At 36.4% G+C, this 27,644-nt stretch overlaps 1 protein-coding gene and 1 pseudogene across 5 annotated transcripts in view; one reads left to right on the forward strand and one right to left on the reverse strand.

The window, feature by feature from the left end:
- LOC145247448 (malonyl-CoA decarboxylase, mitochondrial-like) overlaps positions 1-27,644 on the reverse strand; it is a 111,577-nt gene that overhangs the window by 74,911 nt on the left and 9,022 nt on the right. The window contains exon 1 of one of the 3 annotated variants that reach the window (XM_080109232.1): positions 11,505-12,267. The exons of 1 other annotated variant lie outside the window; for it this stretch is intronic. In XM_080109232.1, the coding sequence (XP_079965358.1) occupies positions 11,505-11,543 (39 nt within the window). In that variant the 5' untranslated portion in view covers positions 11,544-12,267. Of the gene's footprint in view, positions 1-11,504; positions 12,268-27,644 lie in introns of those variants that run through there. One more of the 3 variants, XM_080109234.1, reaches the window with a different exon arrangement.
- LOC145247450 (histone-lysine N-methyltransferase SETMAR pseudogene) overlaps positions 10,275-27,644 on the forward strand; it is a 51,589-nt pseudogene continuing 34,219 nt past the window's right edge. Inside the window, exon 1 of one of the 2 annotated variants that reach the window (XR_013863263.1) lies at positions 10,275-10,518. The product of XR_013863263.1 is annotated as a histone-lysine N-methyltransferase SETMAR pseudogene, transcript variant X1 (transcript). Of the gene's footprint in view, positions 10,519-11,333; positions 11,525-27,644 lie in introns of those variants that run through there. The other variant, XR_013863264.1, reaches the window with a different exon arrangement.

Here is a 27,644-nt window from a genome sequence, read left to right on the forward strand (position 1 = left end):
ACTAAAACTAACCTTTCCAAGTTTCTTCGCTCCCTCCCATTCCCTAGTCTAAAAAGACGCTTAAGAAACGTTAATAATTAAAAAAAAAAAAAACACATAAATAAATAAAAAAATAAAACGAGTAGTTTTCAGAAGGCAGACATCGAAATTAGGGGTTTCTTTCCAAATTATGAATGAAAAAGCTGGGCCTCTCGCCAAGGAAATCTGCTGCATAGTTTCTTTAGGGGTGCAATTATAGATTCAGGGATGCTGGCATCATCTTTCCCAGTTGTTTAGAGGTGTGTGTTGAGCAAAAGAAAGTTGTAGTAGGCAGGCAGACTCAAACCCGTGACGCAAAGGCAGAAAAGAAAGTGGAGGTGTGTGTAAGGGTGTTGGTTGAGCAAAAAGAAAAAAAAAAAAAAGTGGTAGTAGGGTCGAACTCCTACCGCGAAGGAGGAAAAGAAAGTGAAAAAAAAAAAAGTGACGCGTTAGCTGTTGCATCCATCGCCAAACCGGAAGTGATGTAGATTTAAATTAAGGCTAGACAATCGAAAAGAGGCGATGACTTTCAAAAATATTGGCGAAAAAGCAACCTTTCCCTGTAGAAAAGTGCCCAGTTGAGGGTGATAGAATTAATATTTTTGGCCAATTTTTCAATATTTGTCATCAGAAGGGTCGAGCTTCAAAATGATACCAATCTTGTGAAAATCCGTCGCCTTTGTTGAAAGTTTTTGCGAAACATACATACATACATTTAAACAGACAGGTGTGATTTATATTATACACTAGCAAGGGGTACCCGGCGTTGCCCGGGTGTTTAGAGGTGGGGGGGGGGGTTAAAAAAAAAAGTAAGCATGAGGATCGAACCCGAACCATTGAGGCAAAGTTGTGAAAAAAAAAAAAACGTGCGACGTTAACCATTGCCCCACCGCGACATGCTCATGGAAACATGTTTAAATTTATTCAATTACTTGGATTTAGCAGGTGCTCATTACTTTTAATGAGTTAATGAGGTCAAGTTTGACTGCGGGATTTCATTTACTGCTGAACGCTTTTTTTCCCCCCAAGATGTTATAGGAAAAAGACTAACCCACATGCAACGAGCGACAAATATCGAATATTTATCTTCCCGAAATCAAGCAAATTAAATAGACAGGCGACCTTCGTTGTTAACTGTGAGATATTACGATTTATATGTGATATAAAAAGTTTTAAAAAGTTGTGAAGCGAGCGACCGCTTCTCTGAAAGAAGCCTTTTGTAGACACACAGAAAAAGCGAACACACATACATACATTTTCGCTTTTCTATTTATAGATGTCTACACTTTTTTTTTCATGATAGTCACCACTTATCAAGGCCCAGAAACCACTCGGGGATAAGAGTTATTACGTGTACAGTAGTCAATGGGATAATATCGCAGTAATCGTTAGTAATGGAGATTTGATAAAGTGTCTTACTTAAGGGGGCAGTTTATCAGGAATTTGTTTATATTGGACTTGAAGACATCCAAGTTGTAGTCAGGTGGGAAACAGGAAAACAGGAGAGAATTACACAGGTGTGCACTTCGAAGAAAGAAACTTTGCTCATAGAATCTACATTTTGATTTAGGCACAGATAGAATGGGGAAAATTATTGACAGTGGTTTCAACTAGACGGGTATTTTTTGCGAAAGATTGGTGAGGGGGGGATGAGAGATTGGAGCTCAGACGAGCACTTGCCATGGAAATAATGATAAAACAAAGACAGGCTCGCAACGTCTCTTCTGTGGGAGAGAGGTTGCAGGGAAGAAAAAAGGGCATCCCCCACTAGGCCACAAAGTCTATTTTGTACTCTGTCAAGGCAGGATAGGCTGTTTTTGCAGCACCTGCCCAGATGTGGCAGCAGTACTCTATCCTTGGACGTACTTGGCTTTTATATAGATAGAGAATTGCATGTAGTGAGATATCTTCTGGAGCAGTAGAAGGATCCCACCATTTTCCCAATGACCCCGGCAACAGACGATGTACGTGTTCCATTTCAGGTCAGAAATAAAGGTCAATCCCAGAAGTTTATCAAAACATGGAGCCTCCCCTAGATGAGAGCCATTCATTTCAATTGATGCCAGATGGGGATCAGAGCGTTGATGATGTAAAGATAGGAGCTTGGATTTAGATGCATTAAAAGTAACCAGCCACCTCTTTCCCCACTGTACCACATGCTCAAGATCAGAGGAGAGAGAATCAGAGAGAACTTTGTCATTTACGGCCTTTGATATGTTGCCATAGATGGTCGTGTCATCAGCATAGATGTCAACAAATGATTTATGTGTTTTGGGAGATCATTGATGTAGATCAGGAAGAGAGTTGGGCCCAGCATTAATACTGTGGGCTTCTGACTTTTGCCCATCAACCACTACTCTTATGAGCCTATCAGAGAGAAATGATTTAATGATAGAGAAAACATTTCTAGTTATACTGTAGCTGGAAATCTTGTGAAATAGGCCTTTATGCCATACCTTATCGAAGGCCTTTGATATTGTTAAGAGTAATTGCCCTAGAAAAGAAGCCTTTGATGAGAGATTCATTAATCCTATGAGATATAACCATTAGCACGTCTGCTGTAGATCTGGCAGAGCGGAAACCATATTACATGTCACTAAGAAGGTTATTTCTGGTGACGTGGTTGTGGTTGACTACTTCTTTATTTAATATGGATTCCAGCAACTTACTCATGATACACAGGAGACTTATTGATCTGTATTGAGAGGGTTGGTTGGTTGTTGGTTGTTTTATTTTACGGCATATCAACTCTTTTCAGGTTATTTAATGCCGAATCCAGTGATTTGGATGAAAAGTTTTTTAGTAGAATATGTTTTTTTTCAAGTCAATTTCTATTTAACCCATAGTTGGGACCCTAACAGGTACTACCACTCCAGGTCAGAGTGGACCTTGTAGCAATGGCAATTAAAAGGTGGCTCCACACTCCCCAAAGCCCACAAGCTGAGGCCTCACCATCGGATATAGTTTAAGGTCATGTCCAGGACCGTACTGAGAGAGAGATGACATCACCTGAATTCTTAAATACAGGGATGATAGGTACAACTTTTGAACCAGACAAAACCAACACTTTTTATTCAGATGTCAAAACACTTACCCAATGAGAATGCTTGAGAAGCAGGCGACAAATTTACTTGTAAATTGAATAACTCTAAACTAGTGATGGGACGATTCCAATATTTTTCCTGATTCCAATACAATTACCGATTCCGATTATTTATAAATCTCTAAATATTTAACTATAATTTTTTTATTTTTCCCTGATTACTATAAAAATACATATTGAAAGTGCAGATATTTTCTCAAACATAAAAACACACTTGTGTGTGTGTGGGGGGGGGGGATCTATACCTTTTAGGTTTACTAGTAATTTAAAATCAATAACTATTTATTATTATTACCAGCAGTGGAAGGTTTTGTTTTAAACAAAATTAAATAAAAAATAAAAGCATTAAAAGAATCATTTCTGGCATCAGAAAATATGCACAAATTTTTCTGATTCCAGTACCGATTCTCAAAAATGTTTGGAATTTTCCGATTCTCGATTCCAATTAATCGTCCAAACGCTACTCTTAATAACATTCATAGCAGACAAGGTATAATTAAAGAGAACTGATTAAACAAAAAATGAATTTCATAGTTGTAGCCTAAGCTAACCCTAATCAAATCAGTTTTTGTCCATTTCAAAAGCCGTACAAATACTCCAAAAATAAAATACAAAAAAAAAACATTGGTAAATGTGTAGTTTAGCGGCGTAAATTATTTAATAGACAAAAAAATTATAAAAACTATTTATTTTTATATATTAGACCCAAAAGATGAAATAAAGCAAAAAAAATTTCATTTTTATTATTTTTTCATCATTTTTTATTAGAATAAATGTATGACATTCAAGGCCACCATATTGGTTTTAAAATTTGGTCATGGTTTGACAGCTTTTTTTTTTTTTGCTTTTTAAGGCCAAACTTGGCTTTTTTTACGCTCTTTCAATACAAAGAAATATGGTGGCCAAAAACAGTTCCATGAACAAGGATAAAAATGGCCAAATTTGACCGTAAAAAGGCCAATATGTCAAACCTTAGAAAGGCCAAATTTTTAAAACAATATGGCGGCCTCGAATGTCATACATTTAGTCTAATATAAAATGATGAAAAAATTATAAAAATTAAATTTTTTTTGGTTTTATTTAAGCCTTTGGGTCTAATAATGTGTTTCATATATAGTTTTTATAAATTTTTTGTCTGTCAAATAATTTACGCCGCTAAACTACACATTTACCAAAACATCTGTAAAAATTATTGTTGCATTGATTATGAAAAAATTAATAAAAAGCACAATTTATAAAAAAAAAAAGAAAGAAGTTTAACTTTCCCAGAAAATAAAAAATAAATTAATTGATTTTTATCAAAAAATAAATTGTCATTAAAAAAAAAAAAAAAAGACTGGGTGTTTTTCTTTCATTAATTTTCTTTTTATGTCAAAAAGCAGCCTCGTTTTGATTTTGAAGCCGGTTTGCTTTGATTCGACATTTTCCATTCATTTGCATATTTTGGAATCGGCAAAATTCAGTTTTGCTTGGTTCAAAAGCTGTACTAGTACCATATGTGACGCACATGCGCAGAAGCACACAAGAATTGTATGCCAGTGTACGAGTCGGGCTTACCTACGTCAAAAAGTTAACCCAGGACCTTTAAATTGTAAATCAAAAATCTGCTAATGAACTGCATCCATCTTACCCCAAAGCGATGATTGAGTTTCGCCCAACAACTATAAAAAAATGGGCCATTGAGTCATTCAGAGGCAGTTGAAAAATATTGCTCTGATAACGTGTCTCGCGTTACTGCATTTCGTATCATGGCGTATCGATTCGACAAGATTGTTCGGTGGCGTATCGTGTCAGTTGACGGTGTTGCTTGATTCAACAATATTGTTTTGGTGGCATAGCATGTTGATTCGGCGGTATTGTTCAGGATTGCGTGGACGAATTTGTTCAGGACCGTACTGTCACGTGTGATATAGCTATATATATATATATCTGAAGAATCCAAATAATAGGAATAATCTCAAAAATTCAGAAACACAAAATTGTAACATGACTATTTTTTTTTTTTGCAACCGTCATCAGAATAAATCACTATCCTCAATCCAGCACAACCAGTGGACCATCACAGCTTTTGCAGTGAACGCACAGAAACACATGTTCACACAGAAGACTTTGTTGGTTTGGTCACATTGAACGAACATATGAGAGTGCCTGGGTTAGTCGATGTAAAACAACTGAGGGACTCTCATATGTTCGTTCAATGTGACCAAACCAACAAAGTCTTCTGTGTGAACATGTGTTTCTGTGCGTTCACTGCAAAAGCTGTGATGATCCACTGGTTGTGCTGGATTGAGGACAGTGATTGATTCTGATGACGATTGCAAAAAAAAAAAAAAATAGTCATGTTACAATTTTGTGTTTCTGAATTCTTGAGATTATTCCTATTATTTGGATTCTTCAGATATAAATTTTTTTTTTAGTACTCTCTCGTGAAGCGACGAGCTATTTCGGTCATCACGGTCTTCAATCCAAAGCTCATACCTGTATTTGATGGCAGTGAATCCGAACAGTCAATAGTGGAGTGGTTGGAGAAAGCTGAACTAACATGTCAGCCGAGTGGGATGAAGCATATAGAGTGTATCATTCTGATGCGCTTGTCAGGCGGCGCATCTGCTGTGTACCAGCAACTAAGTTTGCTCTGGATCCTTTTGCTGCATGGAAGTAGTTTGCAGCACGCCGCCTCCAACCAAGTGAAACAGTCAAGATATTTTTAGAACTACGTAGGCTTGCAGTCGTGTTTGGTGGCATATCAGATCAATGCTTGCAATGTGCATTCATTGCTGGATTGCCAGAATATGCAAAAGACTTGTTACGAGCGTCCTCCCAGATAGATAATCTAGATATATCACACATGCTGACGTGTGCTTGCACCATTTTAAAGAACTGCACGGGAGTTCCAGAGCAAGCTGCATTAGCTGCATGGTCGACACAAGTTACACCTAAGGAGACGGACACTTCACGGCGGTGTTACAAGTGTAATGGACTCAATCATAGAGCAATCAATTGCCTACTGGATAGTGCGATGGGAAGAGATGTTGGTGTCAAGCCTCAAAAACCTATCACGTGTTATCGATGTCAGCAGCGAGGGCACATTGCTCAATTTTGTCCGGGAAATGAGCAAAGGGGCAAGAATTCAGCATCACTTTCATCCCCACACTGGTGTAAATGGTGCATTGCCGGTTATCACTGTTTACATCAATGGACTGCTATGTACAGCTCTAGTGGATACTGGATGTACACAGTCACCAGTCCGCAAGTCGTGTTGCAAGGAATGGACGTTCCATATAAGTTATCAAATTTAACAAATTTTCATTACTAATGATTATTATATTGTCCAATTTCTACTGTACACTCTTTAACCCTTATCCTTGAGTGGCCTCTTGGCCTTGATAATGAGTTGATACCTATGAAAAAAAAAAAAAGAAAAAAAAGTCCAATGTGAACAAGTTCTAATTGAATCGTCCCCCTAAGTAATCCAAGTTTCAAAATTCCCACTGTTTACTATGCTAAAATCACAATGACTAATGTATACCTATTAACCCTTATCCTCGAGTGGCCTCTGGGCCTTGATAAGTGGTGACACCCTTGTAAAAAAAAAAAAAAAAAAAAAAAAAAAGAACGTAACCCCAGTGCTCGCAGTCGATGGAAGCACACTTACCTGCTGTAGAATAGGAATGGTGCAAGTGAACCTTGGTGTAATGCAGAGCATTAGCATAGAAGTTTTAGTTGTGGATTGATACTAACTGGGATTTGATTTATTGCTTGGACTGGACGCAATCAAGTCGTTGGGAGGATTAGCTGTGTCTGATGCAGGTGAGGTGACTTTTCCACATTTCAGCAAGACCAATTTTGCTGCTATCACCATTATCGAGGCTAACTTCTCCGCAGACTATGAACAGAACACTCGGAAGTGGACCACATCGTGGAAATGTCTGGCGACCAACCTTACGTTCAGAAATAGACTTGCAGAGCCCCAACATTAATTCGTAAGGAATATGATCGTGAACTTCAGGTATGGATCGATAATGGTTGACTGCTGCACTATCCTGAGGACGAACTTGGCCCTCCAAAAGGTCTAATCCCCCTCATGGCTATTGTACAGGAGAACAAACAGGAAGTGCGACTCGTTATGGATTATTGCGAGCTAAATGAGTATGTAGACGTGCATACAGCCAACGCGCATGTCTGCTTACAAAAATTTGAGGGAATAACGATAATAGGGATCAAATGTTGCAGTGTTGGATCTACGCTGAATCCATTTGCAAGTACATGTTGACGAATCTCTGTGGCCGTTCCAAACAGTAGAGATCAAGCGATAGCAATGTTTTCTTATTTGTCTCGGATTTAGGCTAAACGCTGCCCCTTTAATAATGTAGGCCATTGTTAATACTGTCCTCAGCCAGAATAAGACTATAAGCACGGCTATATCTTCGTATATTGACAACATTTTTGTGAATGAAAGTGTGTTCTGCAACCCGTGTCAAGGAACATTTGGAGAAGTTTGGTCTGGAAAGCAAGACCCCAGAACAGCCAAGACTAGGCTCATGTGTATTTGGAATACATGTCCAGGAGGAGCACAGAAAATTGTTATAGTGGCATGGAAGTGACATTCCAACAGTGCTCGATAGATTTACTTGCTGAATTGTATTTTCAGTGTGGGTGAAACTGACTGGTCATTTCCTGGTGTGTGGCTGGTTGCGCATCACCGCAGCGTTTGTAAAACAAAGGGCAACTATGATGACGACTGGATGGGATGACGAAGTGCAAGACCCTCTTCTAGCACAAATGATCGAAGACATTTGTTTGAGAGCAGCATAGGACGATCCAGTGAAAAGTGACTGGTGTATCTGTGGAGAAGATGTTACAATGTGGGTGGATGCTAGTTCCATTGCTACAGGCGTGGTTGTGGAAAGCAATGGTTTCGTGGCCGAGAATGCAAGCTGTCTCTGAGCGGTGCATGGAGACAAGCACATAGTTTGATGCTGTGCTGCACGGCATCAACATTGCATTATAGTGAAAAGTCAAAGCCATACATTTACAAACGGACTGCCTGTGTATATCGGTGGATAACTGACGAGAGTGCACATCAAAGCAGCCTCAGAAATGTTAATAAGGCGTCGCCTCTCCACACTGAGATTTGGCCTCGGAATATGCACTAACAATCAATGTTAAGTCTCACGATAACAGAGTTGACCAACTTACTCGAGTACCACAGTGGTGGTTAAATGAGATCCATAAAGTAACAGAACTCAGAAAACGTGTATGTGCTGTGGCTGCAGAACACAAACGTGTCTCAGATACAGACAATTCATCGGTCTAGTGGACAAGACATGGTATTTTGTTAAGTTAGCAAATCCACTAATAACTGAAACTGAAGTGCGGTCGGTGGTTGAAGATTGTAAAGAATACCAGTCCATAGATCCAGCCCTGGTGCATTGGAAGCCAGGTAGGCTTGACATTCCGGAAACCTGGAGCAGGGTTGCTATGGATATAATCCATTTCAGCAGCCAGTTGTACTTGATGTTGATAGACTGTGGCCCCGACCATTTTGCCATTTCGATGCAGTTGCACCGACAGGATTCTGCTAGCGTCATTAAGCAGTTGCAGAGTATATTCTGTGAAAGGAGGCCGCCGACCGAATTGCTCCCATATAATGGCACAGCGTTTTGTGGAAAGACATTTGCTGACTTTACATAGATATGGGACGTGCACATTCAATTTCGGTGCGCCCACGTACCCTCCGGAAACAGAATAATCGAGAGGTTCCATTGCACAATAAAGTGCATTGCGGCAAGAACATAGTGCACGATCTTAGAGGCTGTGTACTGGCACAACATCATACCTAAGGACGACAAGACGGCCCTGACGGCACCTGCGAATGTGTTATACAATTATAGGATCCGTGTCAAGGGTAGGGATGAAGTGATGGTGCTCGATACTACAGTTGCTAATCCATACAAGGAAGGAAATGCAGTTTGGGTGAAGAGTCCGTGGAGAAGATGTACAAGTGAGAAAAATAAATAACCAACACTCGATCTCAGTTGATGGAACACCACGCCACATAAAGGATGTGCACCCAGCGTGCCAACATACTTGTGTCAGTGACGAACTTACCTCATCAGATGATGAAGACCCACTGCTGTACAAATAACCTGATGAAAAAAAGCTCCTCAGAAGATGATGCAGCCAAGGATCCAGAGCAGGAAGAGTTTGATGATGCGGTAGATGAAGGCACCACTGAGGAAGTTCCCAAGCCTGTATCATTGAGGCAAGATACCAGGAAAAACGGCTTGCCCAGCATGCGCGGAAGCACACAAGAATTGTGTGCCAGTGTATGAGTCGAGCCTAAGAATTGTGTGCCAGTGTATGTGGTGAAAAGCGAACCCTGAACCTTTAGACTACAAATCAAAAGTCTGCTAATGAGCTGCATCCATCTTACTCCAAAGCGACGATTGAGTTTTGCCTGACAACTATAAAAAAATGGGCCGATGAGTCATTCAGGGGCAGTTGAAAAATTTGCTCTGATAACGTGTCTCACGTTACTGCATTTCGTATCGTGGCATGTCGATTTGACGAAATTGTTTGGTGACATATTGTATCAGTCGACAGTATTGCTCAGGAATGTGGCGTATCGATTCAACAATATTGTTCAGTGGCATAGCGTGTCGATTCGGCATTATTGTTCAGGATTATGTGGATGAATTTATTGAGGCCCATGCCTTCACATGCAATATAAATATATTTGGGGGGGGGCACTCTCTTTTCCCTCGTGAAGCAACACCATATTGGGTGCTTGTGCAGTATATTTCAAACAAATGCATTTCAGGTAAAAACAAAATCACATACAAAAATGTTATATCAAACTTAGATTAGACCATTCCTGTAATGACCTGTTCCCTGTTGATGGCAGTGTAATGCTGGTTCTGTATGTCTGTGGTCCTGTGCAATTATAGGAGGTCCACCCTTCTAGGCTTTGCCTTCTCTCTTTGACAAGGGGTTAGTTTATTGCTAATCGCCTGAAGTGCCTCTTCCAATAAATGACAACGCGGCTGCATAGGAATCTTTTGCATGGTCAGAGTGCTTCTCCTCTGGGGTTCTGATTTTTTCAATCCCACTTTCCGACTCAGGAGAGAAATAAATACCATCCTATGCCCAAGTAGCAATACGAATAAATAAATAAAACAGACACAGTGCATCATGGGCAGTGGGCGTAACGGGACCGTTAAAAGTTAATTAAACCACAACATTTTAGAGGATTGTGCAGTGAAGCCAACAAACAAAAATAAAAAGAGTCATTGCAAATATTCCTTTTTTATGAGTCGGTAGTCAACAAAATGGCTACAAACTCATAAAAAGGAACTATTTGAGATGAAATAAACACACAAAATAGAAAGAGACAGGTAAGTAGAAAAGTAACTTTTATTGACTATGGTAACATTTATCGTACCTTTTGGCTAGAAGCAAAATGTAGTATCTGTTCTGATGCTACACTTCATCTTTTCTGTCCTCAGTCAGGGGAAGAGAGATCCTTCATGACTGAAGCAATTTTTATTTTTGTTCCTATCCAGAGTGTACCTTTTTGGGCAGCTGGATTTTCCCCACATTAAAAATCGACCTTGTGTCTAACTTTGCCCTCGTGAGGAAGTAGTAAATAGGAACATTTATTGTATATTTTATTTATTTTCTTTTATCGTTTTTCATCCCGTATTTTTATTGCTGATTTATTTATATTGCCGCATTATATATATATATATATATATATATATATATATATATATATATATATGAGCAATCTATTTCAATGTTTTTGATCTGCTTCTTTCTACATAAAAACACAAACAAAAAATTTTTTTTTCATGCACTGAGTTTAATTTTATATGGTCTTCTTTCGGTTATTCTAATTCGTTACTGGATTTCACTCAACGAATATGGACAGCCATAGAGGTTGATCTATACAAGCACCAAAACAAGCGAAACCTAAATTTTTTAAAAAATTTTTTAAAACTTGGTACTAGTGCACTTATTGACCCATGCTGAAATAATAACGTTATTATTTAAAAAGCCATTCTTAACATGGGGAGGGGAGGGTGTTTTGTATCTATTCTATACTTCAACCTTACAATTGAATAAAAAACATATCATAAAACTTGAATTAAACTTGGAAATACGATTTAAAAAATAGCACGGATCAGTAAGTGCACTAGCACCAAAAAATAAGTAAAAATAAATAATAAATAAACTATCGATCAACACCGCCGGGCAAGTTCGATAATAACGAAAGAGAAAGAAAGGGAAATATATTAGGTTGACATTCAACATAAACAAAACAATTACAGCAGTTTCATATTTCTAAAACAAAAAAATAATAATAATGAATCGAACCCACCTTCCATGCATATCGGAACGGTAAGTTGAGAAAAGACATGATTTAAAAAAAAAAAAAAAATACGCCGATTTACAAACGAAAGGCGTGAAAAAATTGGCTTACTCGAAGCGCCATCTCTGGACGACTTTGAAAACAAGGGTACATAAAAAGAAACGATCAGCAACGCAATCTATGGATGCACCTAAGTATAACAATTACGATACCTTGATATCGTTTTATTTACTAATTGGATCGTGATACAAAAATTAAAGAATGTACAGAATCAGGTCAAGGTAAATTGGGTCAAATTAAAAAAATAAATTAATCTCTAACTGAAGCTATCTAAATCAAGATTAAATTCTTATTTTAGTCACGCAAATTATTTAGAGTGAAATACATTAGGTTTTAATACTTAAAAGAAAAGAAAGATTAAAGGTGTTAGTTAAGACCGTGGACAGATCGATTTTTAAATATGTGGTTTTAAGCAAAAGCGACAGAATCTACTTAATTGTCATGTCGAAAATAGTAATATATCCAAAAATTCTAAAATTCATCAAGTAGAACAACTGCTATTGTGTTTTTAGTAAAAAAATTTTTTTTAATTCTCTTTCCATATGGGTAAAATGTTGGTCGCCATTACAGTGGCTAAAAGGGAGTTAGTATGGCCCTGTATTCACAATCAAGAGTAAAATTGACGTATGTCAAACTCTGTAGCTGGGTTGACGATAGCAGCCTGAAATAGGACATTCGGGGGCGAGTGAGAGAGAACATGGAAAAAAAAGAAAGAAAGAGAGAGAGAGCATGAAAGAAAGAGAGAAAGATATCTTTTCTCTTGCATGCAAATCAGTCTGTTTTCCGATTTGGGATAGAACAGACGTGTTGAAATTAGCGCAGGGATGCGTCGGAGAAAGAAACGCAAAAAAGAGTTAAGATTCGAAAGAATGTTGAACTGTCAAGAAACAAACAACTTATTAATTAAAAGAAGCCTTCTGACTTGTTATTTTGTGCCTGCGGTTCCCTTTACAGCTGCGAGCGACAGGGTCAAGAGTATACACACATATCAATGTCAATGTTTGACTATACACACATATAAGACATTATGAACATTACCATATATAGACACTAGACGTATCACAATTACATACATAAATACATACAAAAAGACACACGCAATGAGATAAACATGCAACAGACAAAATCCACCCCCCTTGAAATTTTACGGTATATTACATTGGCAGGGTTTTATTCGCAAAATCACGCTGACATTAATAACTTCCTTTGTCTCAGAGGATTTCTTCAGTCACTTAAAGCTTTCAGCATTACCTTTACAATTATGCGATATTATTTTTCCACTTGAATGAGGTTCCGAAACTCATGTCTTATTAAAATACACATATCACCGCATTAATAATGGACTCTAAATCTTTTTAATTTCATGCACATGGGTAGATAGCACACATTCAAGGACTGTGACTCGCCCATATCGCGTACATAAAAATCATCCCTTTCTGGTAAAATAAACATTATTATTTTTGTTAAAATGTTTTTGATGAATGTGGAGAGTATGACTCCCAGAATTTGGACGATCTTCTTTATAACTACGCATTAGGACAACTAACCAGTGGGGAACCTCCGACCTAATTATAAAAATATCAAATTTTGGATTCAAGTCAGTTCGCTATCAGTCTCCGTCTTAACACAACTGAACCACTGCTGATCCGGACTGCATTGATTCTTTGCCGACCGGATCTACTGCCACCATCTTTTGTTTTACAGAATGGCTCACAACTTAACAGGTTATGGGCCCAGCAATAGACTTTGCTTTGACAGATTGGAATCTAAATTCGAATTGTGGCAGGTGAAATTTTGGAGGTATTAAAGGATATGCAAATTACACAAAGTTATTCAATCTCTGCAAGAGAATCTTAGGACTGAGTTTATAAAAAAGAATGCAATCATTTTTGCAGAAGTGATTCAATGCTTAGACAACAGAAATCTGTCTTTGATTATAAGAAATGCCTTGGATGATGGGCGTAAAGCGTTGAACGTATTAAGAGGACATTATTTATCAAAAGGGAAACCCAAAATTATATCTCTATATACAGAACTAACATCTCTAAAACATATCGAAGATGAGACAATAACATATTATAAAGGCAGAAACAACAGTAAATGCATTAAAACTCTTGGGTGAAATAAGCGATAGCCTATTAATCTCAATGACACTCAAGGGATTTACAGCCGATTTTAAACCATTTACAACTGTTATAACGCAAAAATATAAACCCATAACTTTCAGTCAATTTAAAGTGGCATTGCGCAGTTACGAAGAGACGTATCAGATGCTCATAGACAATAATAACTCTGGCAATATCATGAAGTTCAAAAATGCTTCTCGGAAACTAACATGATCAAATTACATATCTCACTGCAATGTTTTCCCCAAAAATTATTTTCCCAAGAAAAATAAAATTATCTGCTATAATTGTGGACAAGCCAATCACAAAAGTTTACAATGTAGATATAAAAACCTAAAAGTGGACTCCATCAAAAATGTTGAGAACTTTCATGAAGAACATACATTTCTATTCACATGTAAATTTGATAATACGACAAACGGTAAAAATCTTCTTGTAGACCGTGGTGCTACAGCACACGTTATCACCAAGGAATCTGATTTTATTAATTTTGATTTGTACTTTAATCCACAGAGTCATGTTGTCAAAATGGCCAACGGTAGTCAGATAAATGATATAGTCTTGAAAAAAGGTGATGCTAAAATATCACAAAAAATAATAAAAACAATTTGTAACTGTATTCTTAAAAATGCTCTTTTCATACCTACATTTAAGCAAGACAGGCAGCCATCAAACAAGGCACGAATATAAAGTTTGGTCATAACAATTGATATACCCAAATGAAACTGTATTTAGCATTATAGAAAATGACTAACTATATTATTTAAATATGCTTTAAGTATGCTTTCCTCAAAAACCGCCTGTCACAACTTGGAACCGGGCATAAAATTCTTGGACACTGCAATACTGTTGATATTAAAAAGTTACCAAATGTAGTCGAAGACATGAAAATAATACCTTCAGACGATCTCCCAAATTGTGATGTTTGTGCACAGGGAAAAATCGTCAAATACATAAGTAAAACACCGGATAAAAAAAGCCACCAAAATTCTTTCACTTGTGCACTGTGACTTAGCAGGACTGATAAGTTTGATGGGAAAAGATAACTTCAGGTATACATTAAATTTTGTTGACAACTATTCAGGTTTAATTATGGCTTATTTCTTAAAAAAACAAATCTGACACTATCCTAGCCACTAATAAATATTTAGCTGACATCACTCCGTACGGCTCAGTAAGATGTATTTGTTCGGACAATGGAACTGAATCTAAGAGTAAAGACTTTGAACTTCTATTAATTAACCATCGTATTAAACACGAGAAATCACCCCCTTATTCCTCATTTCAAAATGGCATCACTGAAAGAGCATGGCGAACCCTTTTGGAAATGGCAGGATGTCTACTTATCGAATCAAAATTAGTCCAAAGTTTATGGACGTATGCTTTAATGGCGGCGGCATACATCAGAAATAGATCATTCAATAAAAGATTAGGCAGAACCCCGTATGAAGCGTTTTGCGATGTAAAACCCAAATTGGACCGAATGCATATATTTGATTCAAACTGCTTTGCATTCATAGAAAATATCCATAAACTAAATATTAGAAGTGGAAAAGGTATTTTCATAGGTTACAGTAAAAGCAGCCCAACTTATTTAATTTATTTTCCCGACCAAAATGCCATAAAAAGTTAGACGTGTAAAATTCAATCAATAAACAATTGAATTAAAAGTGTCATGGCTTCCTCTTACAATGTACACGTTCTGTATACCTGCCTAAAGTACTGTGCATGTATGTATATCTGTATATATTTGTATATACATTTTAAAAAAAAAAAAAAGAATCTTAAACAATTGGATTAAAAATGGCTTCGTTTTTTTTACACACATATTATACCAATATATTTATATTTTTTTTTTGTCTGACCAATGAAAATAAAGATAAATCTCAAAAATAAATAAAACAAAAAAAGGGGGGAAAAAATAAATATTTAAAAAATTTTTTACACTATTAAACCAAATTGAGTCCGAATTAACTTTTTCATTGTACCAAGGGGGAGGGGGGGTAAAATACTTTTTATGAATGTGGAGGCGATGACTTCCAGAATTTGTATGATCTTCTTTATAACTACCGTCTTAACACGACTGAACCACTCTGATCTGGACTGCATTGATTCTTCGCCGATCGGATTTAATGTCGCCATCTTTGTTCTGCATAATGGCTCAACACTTATTACCCACACTTATTAAGCTTAGCAACTATGTTTAAACATTCATAATGATTGGTTAATTATTTTCGAATTTACGCAACAAAAACATACACACATACCTAACTTTATATATGTCAGCCATTTTACATTACATTAAAAAATAAAAACCAGTCCTTATTTAGAATTCGAATTTAGAAATCAAAAACAGATAAATTTTTATGATGTGCGTACTTGTCACAAAACAAAGATGTCATATTCCAAAAATGGTGTGAATTGATTAACTAGATTTTTTAAGTAAGAAAATCAAATTTTATAATTTTTAGCTATTTTAATATTAAATTGTATCTGTTCAAGGCTGATTTTTATCTTGATAGTTTTAAATGAGTTTTCTCCCCCTTATTTATGGTGGATCAAAAAAACAGTGCTTCATTTGATTTTTTTAGTTAAAAAAGATTCATCAATTTACACGATTTTTAGAATATGACATCTTCATTCCATCATCATAAAGATTTGTCCACATTTGCTGTATTTTTTTTTTTCAAGTCAAATAAATATATTGCTAGTGAAACAGTCGCATTTGCAAGTGATTTTTCAAATTGACGACTAGAAATAATGAAACGCTTATCTTTTGGCGACTGTATTTCTTTCACTAACAATCTTCCAAAGCTCACTACTGAGTCAAAAATATCTTTTAATAAAACAAAGTTAAATTACTTAAACAATAAAAGTTTAATAGAACAACATACTCTTTTTTTAAAGAAGGCTGTTTAAAAAATATCTGAAAAAATTAGAATGTTTATACCTTCAAGTATCAACATAAAATTTGTTTTATATTTAGAATTACATTTGTTACAAAAAAAACAGAAAAAATCTTTATGATTTATGTACTCGTCACAGAACGAACATGTCATATTCTAAAAATCATGTGGGTTTGGCTAGTAACTTTCCTATTTGGCTAGTAAACAAAAATATTTGGTGGTCAAAGGTCAACTAAAGATAAGTTTGTCTGTAGAGCCCTGCACAGTTAGAACACTTAACAATTTAACATTTTTGTAATTGTTCCCGAGTCATTGCTATTTGCTGATATTTTTTTCTTGTAAGAGGAAGGAGTTTTGACATACGCTCTTGTCTTTGTCATGAATTCAGTGACTGATCCATCCTCCTTCTCTCTACAATAGTAATCTATAGCTAGTCAACTCTCAATGAATGAGAAACATGAACAAACAAAATACGGCGCAAAGTTTCGCAGTGTCATGAATTGTAGACAAGATTTTAGAAAATCTGTTTAGATGGTAGTATTTAGTTTCCTTCCACAGTGGGAAGGTATGACACAAGAGTCAGAAAATAGGGTTGAAGAGCTAGCGTCATAGAAGAAGGGAGCACTCTGGTCTGAAAAAAAAAATGACCAGGCACCATCTGTTCGCATTTCCCAGTAATGGCGCCTCAAGCGATTAGCAATACACTAACATACCACAGTCAACAAGTAAAAAGTCATTTCAGAAATGGTCTGAACACTGTTAATTTTGGAGAACAAGGGAGTGGATGCAAACGTTGATTGGCGATAGATTAATGCAAGTTTTCTTTTTGTACTGATACAGAGTTTCCTTTTTTTTCTTTTTTTTTTGAGAGCTGGATTTTTCCTAAAATAAAAATTGGCATTGTATCTAACTCTGCTCTCCTGGGGAGACAAGTAAATAGGAACTCGTCTATAAGGTACATTAAAATTATTGTTTACTTGTAGTAAACATGGCGTCCATGGCAAAGTTGTAGTTTCATAATCTGGAAAATTCATTCAATTATCTCCCTTTTTTTGTTCATCTCCCTTGGTGGGTGAATTTCCTGCAAAAATTATTTTGTAGAAAAGTAGCATCCATTAATAAGTTATAGCTTCAGAAACAGTAAATGGCATTGGTGCTTGTGCAGATTAGTGGTGTTTTAAACCAACGCATTTCAGGTGAAAAAATTATTACGTACTTACATGACATGTAGAAATCAGTATAAATTCCAAAAATTGCAAAAAAATGATTGAGTAGAAGATGTGGTAAGTTTATTTTAAATAACAAAAAAATAAACAATTACATTCCAATGTTTTATGTTAAAAAATGGTAGAATTACAATTATTTAGTCAAAATGATCAATTCAATTTAATTTATTTAGCATAGGTTAAAACATTACATGTTTCGTCGCCGTTAAGAAGGACATGGGAAGAGGGGAAAAAAAGTCTTATTCCAAAAATTACGTAAATTGTTCAAGTATTTTTTTTTAACTAAGAAAATCAATTTTTATGAGTTAGCAAAGAGACTCTCACATCACTATCTTGAAAATAAAAAAAAAGGGCAGACAAGTCCATAATAAATCAAACTTGCAAGATCAGCCATGTAATACTAATGATTTCACATTCATTGCTAACAAGTCATAATTGTCCAGAAAGCAAAAAAAGAGGGAGGGAGGGAGGGGTGCTGTAAATTTAGACAGTCAGAAATACAGTTGACCAGCACTTGTCCAACTTCGTCTTGAACTGGTCCATTGCTGGTGTGGTGATAATTTCAAATGGCAGTCTATTCTAGGGAACCGATATACGGATGGAAAATGTGGCTTTTTGTCGGTTTAGCTAAAATCTCCAATGAAACAGCTTTGGGTCATGTTCTCTTAGTTCATGTTCGGATGACAGGGTGAAGAGAAGATCCCGAAGAAGGTCGTAATGGCCATGAAGGAGGTTATAAACCAAAATTAGATCACCCCTAAGTCTTCAGCAACCCAGAGAAAAACGTTCAGTCGCTGCAGATGGGTTTCGTAAGGAAGGTCACGAAAACCTCGCACTGACTGGGTCACCAGCCTCTGCACTCGTTCCAGATGCTGAATGTCACGAACCAGGTAAGGAGACGACACCCGGATGCCATACTCCAAAACAGGTTGGACGAGCAATAGATACATAGGGAGGAAGATCTCTGGAGTGAGATTGACAAAGGAGCACTTGATTGCTGTTAAATCTCCTCGTGATCTTGAGGCCTCTTCAAAATTAAAACATAATAAAACTGTATAAATCGATAAACTTGATAAATTTATGCAATTAATTTTTTTCTAAATTTTAAGATATTCACCGAGGCGACGTCAATCAAAAAAATACCAACTTTGTGGATAATTCTTTTGCCACTTTTCAGCTGATGCTACCAGATCAGTCTGTCTGAAGATATTGGCCTCCTGAGACGAAATGCACCTAAGATTGATGCTTTTTGTTTTTTTTCACTTCCTTTTTCAGAACTTAATTATGTTTCTGCAAAACCAAAAACAAAAAAACCCACCTTTTCCTCCTTTTTTCTTTCTTCCTATTTCCCCTTTCTTTTTCTATATCCCCCCCCCACTTCCCGACTGGTTTCCTAACTTAAAATCTGCCAAACATTAATACTGTAACCCTTTTTTCCTCTCCCATTACAAAACTTAATTATGTTCTGCAGGGCAGGGAAGAAAAATAATAAAATCCACATTAAAACAACCAAACTAAACACTACAAACTAGCGATTGAAGATCCAAAGAGTTTGAAGAATAAAAACTTCTACAAAATAACTGAATGCAACATGGATACTTATTATAAAATGGATTCAGCATTAAAAACCCAAAAAGAGTTGATATGCCGTAAAACAAAACAAACCAACAAACCAAACTAACCACTTTTCAGTGTTAGCCAGACATACAAACATAGAGCTATCAAACCTGACATATTGATATAGTACAAGGAGAAAGAAGCAACCTTAGTAGAAGATAGTGTTCCCAATGAGGCTTGGTTATACAGAGCTGAGAGGAAAAAAATAACGAAATACCAAGGTCTTATGTATGACATGAAAAGAAATTGGAATCTTAGGAAGATCTCTATTATTCCAGTAATTATAAGAGCAACCGGATTCATGAAAAAGAATTCCAAAAACAACCTGGTTAATATACCCAGTGAACCAAGTGCAAGAGAGATTCAAACAATTGCACTTAAAGAGATCTCCTCTCGATTACAATGTATGAGATAGTGGATGAATATCTCGTATCCGGTAGGATGTCTCATACCCGACTAAACAAAAATGATAAGGAAGGAGGTAGGGTAGGATCTGTTCCGTAGTCAGAATAACCTTCTGCCAGGTATTATCTTTTTTTTCTTGGGATGAGGGAACTCGTGTGGTATATGGTCATTTGTCATGATACCATCTTCCCACGAATTACCTCCTCCTTTTTTGGAGGAAGGCATGTGTTCATCATAATATTATTCTTCCAGGAATTAACTTCTCTTTTGGAGGGGAAAGGGGTAATGTAGAATATGTTCATGATCATACCATTCTCCTAGGAATTACCTTCTCCTTTTTTGGAAAGAGTAGTGTAGTATATGTTCCTGATGATACCATCTTCCCAGGAATTAACTTACCTTTTTTTGGAGGAAGGAGTAGTGACATATGTATTCATCATGATACCATTCTCCCAAGAATTACCTCCGCCTTTGAGCAGTATATGTTCATTAAGCTTCCAGGTGCCTTCATTAAGCTTCCAGACTTTTTTGTATGGACACTTTTATTGATAGTACACACATGAAACTCTAGTCCCCTTTGAAGTTATCTCCTCCGGCTGCAATGCACTTGTTGTACCATTCTAACAACTTCTGCAAGACCTCATGGAAGTCCGCTTGTTTGAGCGTGTCAATGATCCTTGTCACACCATCTTTCATCTTCTCAATTGTCTCATAATGACAGCCTCTAAAGTTTTCCTTGAGCTTAGGGAATAAATCACAGGGAGCAAAGTCTGGACTATAGGGAGGATGAGGAACTATCTTGATGCCCATGACAACGCCTTTCTTTCTAATCGTCTCTGAGCACCTTTGGGACAAACTTTACACAAATCTTCTGCATCTTCAGTTCCTTATAAATAATTGTGTGTACAGTTCCCACACTGACATCAAACTGTACACTTATTGTCTCTATAGACACACGACAGTCTTTCTCCATGACAACTCTGGTGTTCTGACTTCCTTGCTCCTCCCACACCTCTCAGACTCCCTTTAATCTCTTATGCCACTCAAAAATTAATGCTCGATTTATGCAAGATGGTCCAAAAGCAGTCTAAAGCATTCCATACGTTTCTGTGGCATTTTTTCTAAGTTTAAAACAGAATTTTATTGCATATTGTTCTTCTAAAATGTCCTCACAGCTAGATTGCATTTTTGAAATTCACCAGATATGATAATCAGGCTTTAGTAGGGTGTATTCCAATTCCTGCTGTAGCTGTTCATTTGAACCTGAATTCATAAAAATTGGTCAGTCATCTCATAAGATGTATAGTAATAACATACTAAATTTTCAAGAATCTACAACAATTTTAAATGCCTGTACAAAAAAAGTCTGGAAATTTATTTAAGGCACCTCGTCTGCACTTGCAAAAATATGCAAATGGATATTTTACGAATGGGTTCAAAGCAACTGCAGTGGTATACCAAGGTTATCTTTTATCTCCTCCCATTGTCAATGTTTTCTTGGAATTTGTGATTAAATAACTATATAGTCGGCAATCTTCTTTGTTTTCTTCTTTGCACTCATAAGTCAGCACACATCAAGGCAGAAAGCCACTTGAGGATTAGGGTTAATAAGATGAATGGATTGTCAGTTGAATGATGAAGAATATTATGAGAGGATTGAAATTAAATTAAAAAAAGACAAAATTCGAATACCTATGAGGATTGCAGTTCAGGTAGAAAATGATTTTTTGCTGTGATTGTCTTACAAGGAGGAAACAGATTGAAGCTCAGTCGATCATCTTTCTATTAATATTCATTATGCTGATTGTTGTTTTCTTTAATAAGTGAAAGCGTTCTACTTATGCACAGAGAAGCTGTGTGTGAGAAAACGGGGATGAAAATAAACTCAGGCAAATATAAAATTATTTCTCCCTTTATAGATAATATTTCAATAGATAACAGAATAAAGATAAGGCTAGAAGAACACCGTAAAGCCATGACAAGAGGTAGAAAAGTCGGGACTAGCTGATCACATATGGAAAGAAAAAAGAACACACTTCCCTTTATGAAACGAGGTCAAAATAATTGACAGAGATGTAAGGTGGAGGGTCAGATGACCCAAGGTGGCAGCACATATGCTTTAAAAAAAAAAAAAAAAAAAGAAAAGATTACTAAGCAGACCAAGCTTAGAAATTAGTAGCATTTGGGAGCCTCTAATTGTAGGGGAAAAAAAACAAGCTCAAATCTGCACCGCGAAGGAGGAAAAGAAGGTGAAAAAGAACACCAACTGCTTAGCGTCCGTGCCCACCATGACATATGATGCCGCCAGTTTGACGGTCAAAGAATTAATCTTATTGTCCAATTTTTGGATATTTGTCATCCAAGAGACTGACCTTTCAAACTATACCAATTTTGTCAGTGTTCGTTGCATGTGTCAGAAGTTTTTGGCAGACATACAAACACACACACACACAAACACACATTCAACCTTGTATATAATACTGGGTGCCTGGCGTTGCCCAGGTGTGTTGAGGTGTGTGTAAGGGGGTTGGTTGAGCAACCAAAGTCCTTAAAGAAAAAAAAAATGAATTAAAACAACTCAAAATAGCAGTGAGTATCTGTGCAAGCACACAAAAAAAAAAAAATAAAAATAGAAATAGTAAGCAGGCTAAACCTGAAACACACAGCAGGAAAAGGAGGTGAAAAAAAGCAAATGATCTTATTGATGCGCCCATCGCGATTATGATATGACGGGCGGTCCAAATAATATTTTATGCGGTGTCGTTGATGCGAGGTTTAAATGACTTGCAAAAATGTCAACAAAAAAATGACCCCTCCTTGTAAAAAACAGCCTAATTGAAAGTGAAAGAATTAATGTTTATGGCCAATTTTTCTGATATTTTTCGTCCGAGACATCGAGCTTTGAAATGATACCAATTTTGTCACAGTCCGACGCGTCTGTCAAAAGTTTTTGCCAGACATACAAACACACACACACACACACACATTTTGCCTTTTATATTATAGACTAGTGTGGATGCCCAGCGTTACCCGGATGTTTAGAGGTGTGTGTCGAGAAAAAAAAAAAAATTGTAGTAGGCTCGAACCTGAACCCTTGAGGCAAACGTGGAAAAGAAAGTGTGAAAAAACCTGACGTCTTACCACTCGGCCATGACGGGACAGGAACTGAAAAGTGTTTTAATTTAACAATTAAAAAGTTAAGTGACAGGTGTGTAAACATCACGCGACATACCTTTGGCTGCAAGCCAGTTTTCTCCAAAATGTTGGGGAAAACCAGCTCCCTCATAAAAAGGGGAGTGTCCAAATGAATAGCAATTGTCTGATATAAAGAGTTTCCGCTGCATTGATCAAAGCTGATTGCTTTTCTGGACCTCTGCACGAGTGCCAGGGAGGTTCGTTTACTATGGATTCAGTTTCGCTTATATACAGAAAAGGCAAACAAACACGAGGAGATTTTTTAAAAATTGCGAAAATAGCGTGTAAAAGTTGCCCAAATAAAAGATACACATGACCCCATTTTGTGAATCGTAGATATTATAATCTAGGTAGCATATAAAAAGTTGTAAGAAACAGTGACTCTCCCACCGAGCCCTCCACCCCCAAAAGCCTTTGGCAGACATACACAAAAAATGCACACACACACTAACACACATTTTGCCTGGATGGATTAGTTAGGTTAGTATTGTCCTCTGTTAATTATTAAGATGTGCCACTATCTTCCAAGTCGAGAGAGGTAGTCAGTTTAATGATGATAGCAGTCCTTGTTCCTGTAGCTGTTTATCGTATTGTTGATAGTATTGTATTGTTTGATGACGCTAGCGACTGTGCTGCCGATTGTCGAAAAGATAGTAACAGTGGCAACAGCGCTGCTGCTGATTGTTGAGATATTAACAATAACAACCATAGTCTCTGAGGCCAGGATACACACTGCTGCTGTTAGTATTTACACTTCACTCTAGGACCTAGTTTAAGATACAAGAGCATTGGGCAATAGGGAGTTGTTGTTTTTTATTTCGTGTTGTGTTAGTTTCTGTGTTTTGACTCATGGTAAGGAGTTATCTAAGAGATATGTTCACTTGTCCATTTCGAGTTAATGTTGATAAATTTGTGGATATATTCAAGTAAAACTTATACTATCACTGTGTCCCTTAAAATTAATTATTTGTGCCAATACACGTCATTGGAGACCCCTGAATTGCAATGTTCACACTTCAGACTTGATTATTATTTTTTTTTTTTTTTTTTTTACATGGTGGTCACCACTTATCAAGGCCCGAAGGCCACTCAGGGATAAGGGTTATTGCGTGTACAGTAATCAATGAGATACTATTGTAGTAATCATTAGTATTGGGGGTTTTGATAGAGTGTCTTTCTTAAGGGGGCGGTTTGTCAGGAGTTTGTTTATGTTGGACTTGAAGACGTCCAAGTTGTAGTCAGGTGGGAAACAGGCAAGCAGCAGAGAGTTCCACTGGAGTGCAGTTCTAAGAAAGAAGCTTGGCTCATGGAATCTACGTTTGGATTTAGGCACAGATTTTTAAAACCGAATAGTTTTTTCTACTATTTTTCTTGCTAAAATGAATTGTGAATTATCTGATAATGTGGACCCAGAACAAAAACAGTCTAAATATAATTGGTTTATGTCAACAAACAGGGTTGGGTTCCAGTATCAACATTGCTGTCACTATTGCTACTTCTACTAATTCTGTATTTTGTTGGTACTGCTACTTATCTTTTGCACATACAAATCTGGAGAGATATGCAATATAACAATAGCAACTTCTGCATTCCAGCATCTAGCTCGGAAGGAGTCCTTCAAATTTCTAGTTTAAAATAATACACCCAGGAGTTCAATTGTTCTCATGTGACCAAACTACCTAGTAGGGACCGTTCTTTGCAAGAAAAAAGAAGTTCCAATGTTCGTAACTGCTACATATCTACAATTGAGTATCATTGTGCAAGATTTAAAATTTTTTATTGTATTTGTCCTATTTGACATTTTTTAGGGAATTTGCGATGAAAAAAAATGGATCAACACTGTTACAATATTTTTGACTTATAATGGGGTATGATCCCACACAGTCAGGCGATTCTATTTATAAACGATGCTGCTAGGAACTGACGAATTGAATTAATTCACGTTTTGCTACCAACCAATCAGAAACCAGAATTGCTCCATAAATATTAAACCTTTTCTGTAGCAATTTCGCATGTTTTTTCCATCTCGACACGGTAAGAATCTTTTGCTCTGTGGAACTGTCTACTGCAAACCAATCACCTCTCAGGACTTGTGTAGAATAATGAACCATCGGAAACTGTTCTGAAACTAAATATGGATTACACTTCTAGAAACACTGATGCATAACAATGAGCTCTTTCTTCTAATATTCGTTATGCTGATGACATCATGTTCGTTGCCACTGTCTTCAATAAGTTTTCTACTTCTGCACTTGAAAGTTTGTGTGAAAAATGGAGACAGAAAGTGAACGCAGACAAATACAAAATATTTTCATCTTCTAGCGATATCTCAATAGACAACAAAACAGCTGAAAAAAAAATGAACATTTTGTGTTTCTTAGCTCAGTGGTTCCAAGATTCTCATCTGACATTAACAGAAGAATAGGAATAGCAATTTCTGCATTTGGAAATCTAAAAGAAAAAATATGGAGGAGGAAGGAGACACTAATGCCTCTGAAGTTAACACTGTCCAATGCATTTATAGTTTCCTATTGTTGCATATGCAAGCGAAATATTGAGAATCCAGAATGAATTGAAAAAAAAAAAAACAGTGAGAATGATTCGTCCAGGTTAATGAACTTGTTTTGATGCCATCAAATGAAAGGTTAATCTATTGTCAAAAAGGTCACAACAAATTACATAAAGGCTGGAATTGAGTTGACAGTAGTTTGTTTTGTTTGACTGACAAAGAGAGAGAGACCGAAATCCAGCAGTACACTGTCAGCCAACACCCAAGTTGAAACCATTCTCTCCCACTTCACCACTGCCAACACAAATATCTATAATATGAATCTCACCCGTCTGTTTAAATGTATGTATGTATGTATGTATGTATGCATGCATGCATGTATATATGTCTACCTAAAACTTTCGACAGAGGCGACTGATTTTCACGAGATCAGTATCATTATGAAGCTCAACCCTTTGGACGACAGATATCGAAAAATTGGCTAAAAACATTAACTCCTGCACCCTCAACTGGGCACTTTTCTACAGGGAAGAGTCGCTTTTTTCACCGATATTTTCAAAAGTCATCGCCTCTTTTCGATTATCTAGCCTTAATTTAAACCTACATCACTTCCAGTTTGGCAATGGGCGCAACAGCAAACACGTCACGTTTTTTTTTCATGTTCCTTTCCTCCTTCCTGGTACGGGTTCGAGCCTGTCTGCCTGTCTGCCTACTACCACTTTTTGTTTTCTGTATAACACACACCTCCAAACACCTGGGCAAAACCAGACACCCAGGCTAGTCCACAATAAATCTGATTTATATTTTGATAAATCAAAATGTCATTCTTCTGAGTACAGCATAAAGTAACAAATAGACAACAAAACGGTTGAAAGAAAAAGAAGAAAATTGTGGATATCACATAATTAAATAATCACCTTGTGATATCCACAATTTTATATATATATATATATATATATATATATATATATATGAGTAAAACGGATCATATTTTTAATTAAAATCAGTTTAAAAAAAAAAAATCAACTAGATTGTACAATCATTTCAGAAACGATGTTCATTTTATTTAAATTGACAATAAATATTGACAATAATTCGACAAAATTTTTATCCTTTAAAAACAAAGTCTCCTCATCAAAATGGGTGGGGGGCAGTTAAAGACACCAAAATAAAACTAGCATTTTAGTCATGTGTAAGGAAGATATTCCTTTTTTATCTCCATTATAAAATCTGTTTCAATTTGAGCCAGTCTATCACCGGTCAGTATGCAAACCTTCTAGACATTTTCCTCACAACTTCCCCTGAGCTATGTTCATGTTCCATTCTATCTCCTCTGGGATCCTCCGACCACTCCGTTGTAGCAATTAAGATAAAAATGAAATGTAATAAAAGTCTTCAGACGTACCTTTCCACCGTACTGTATATCGATATTCTATGGCTGACTGGGATAGCTTCCGTACATTCATATCTGATCTACCTCTGCATTCTATGTTTAAAAAGGATGTGTCCTCTATAGTAACAGACCTGAGTAAGACACTCTATCAAATCTCCAATACTAATGATTACTACAATACTATCTCATTGATTACTATACACGCAATAAGCCTTATCCCTGAGTGGCCTCCGGGCCTTGATAAGTGGTGACCTCCATGTAAAAAAACAAAAAAATATATATATATATATATGAGCACTGATTTCTTATAGTATATAGTATTAATACATTTCTTTTAACAGTATTAATACATTTACTAATACATTAAAATAAACTCTGCTCTTTAGACTCCAAGTCTAATTCCCTCTAAAAAATAAAAAAATAATATATATATATATATATATATATATATATATATATATATATATATATATATAAAGCTGAACGTCTGTGTGTGTGTCTGGTCACGAATAGGCTCCTATATGGTTGACTATTTTTAAAAACTGATCACATATAATGATAGAAGATGTATAGAGACACAGGAATGGTATGTTTGATCTGGCATAATGATGATTCATTAAAATTGTGGGGTCTGCATATGCGCCTGGTCCACAAAGTATGGAAATAAAAAATTAAAAAATTAAAAAAAAAAACGTTTACAAGTGTTTTTGAT

This window comes from Euprymna scolopes, chromosome 25 (assembly GCF_053919585.1).
Source record: "Euprymna scolopes isolate OS-2025 chromosome 25, ASM5391958v1, whole genome shotgun sequence".
NCBI classification, from domain to species: Eukaryota; Metazoa; Mollusca; class Cephalopoda; order Sepiida; family Sepiolidae; genus Euprymna; species Euprymna scolopes.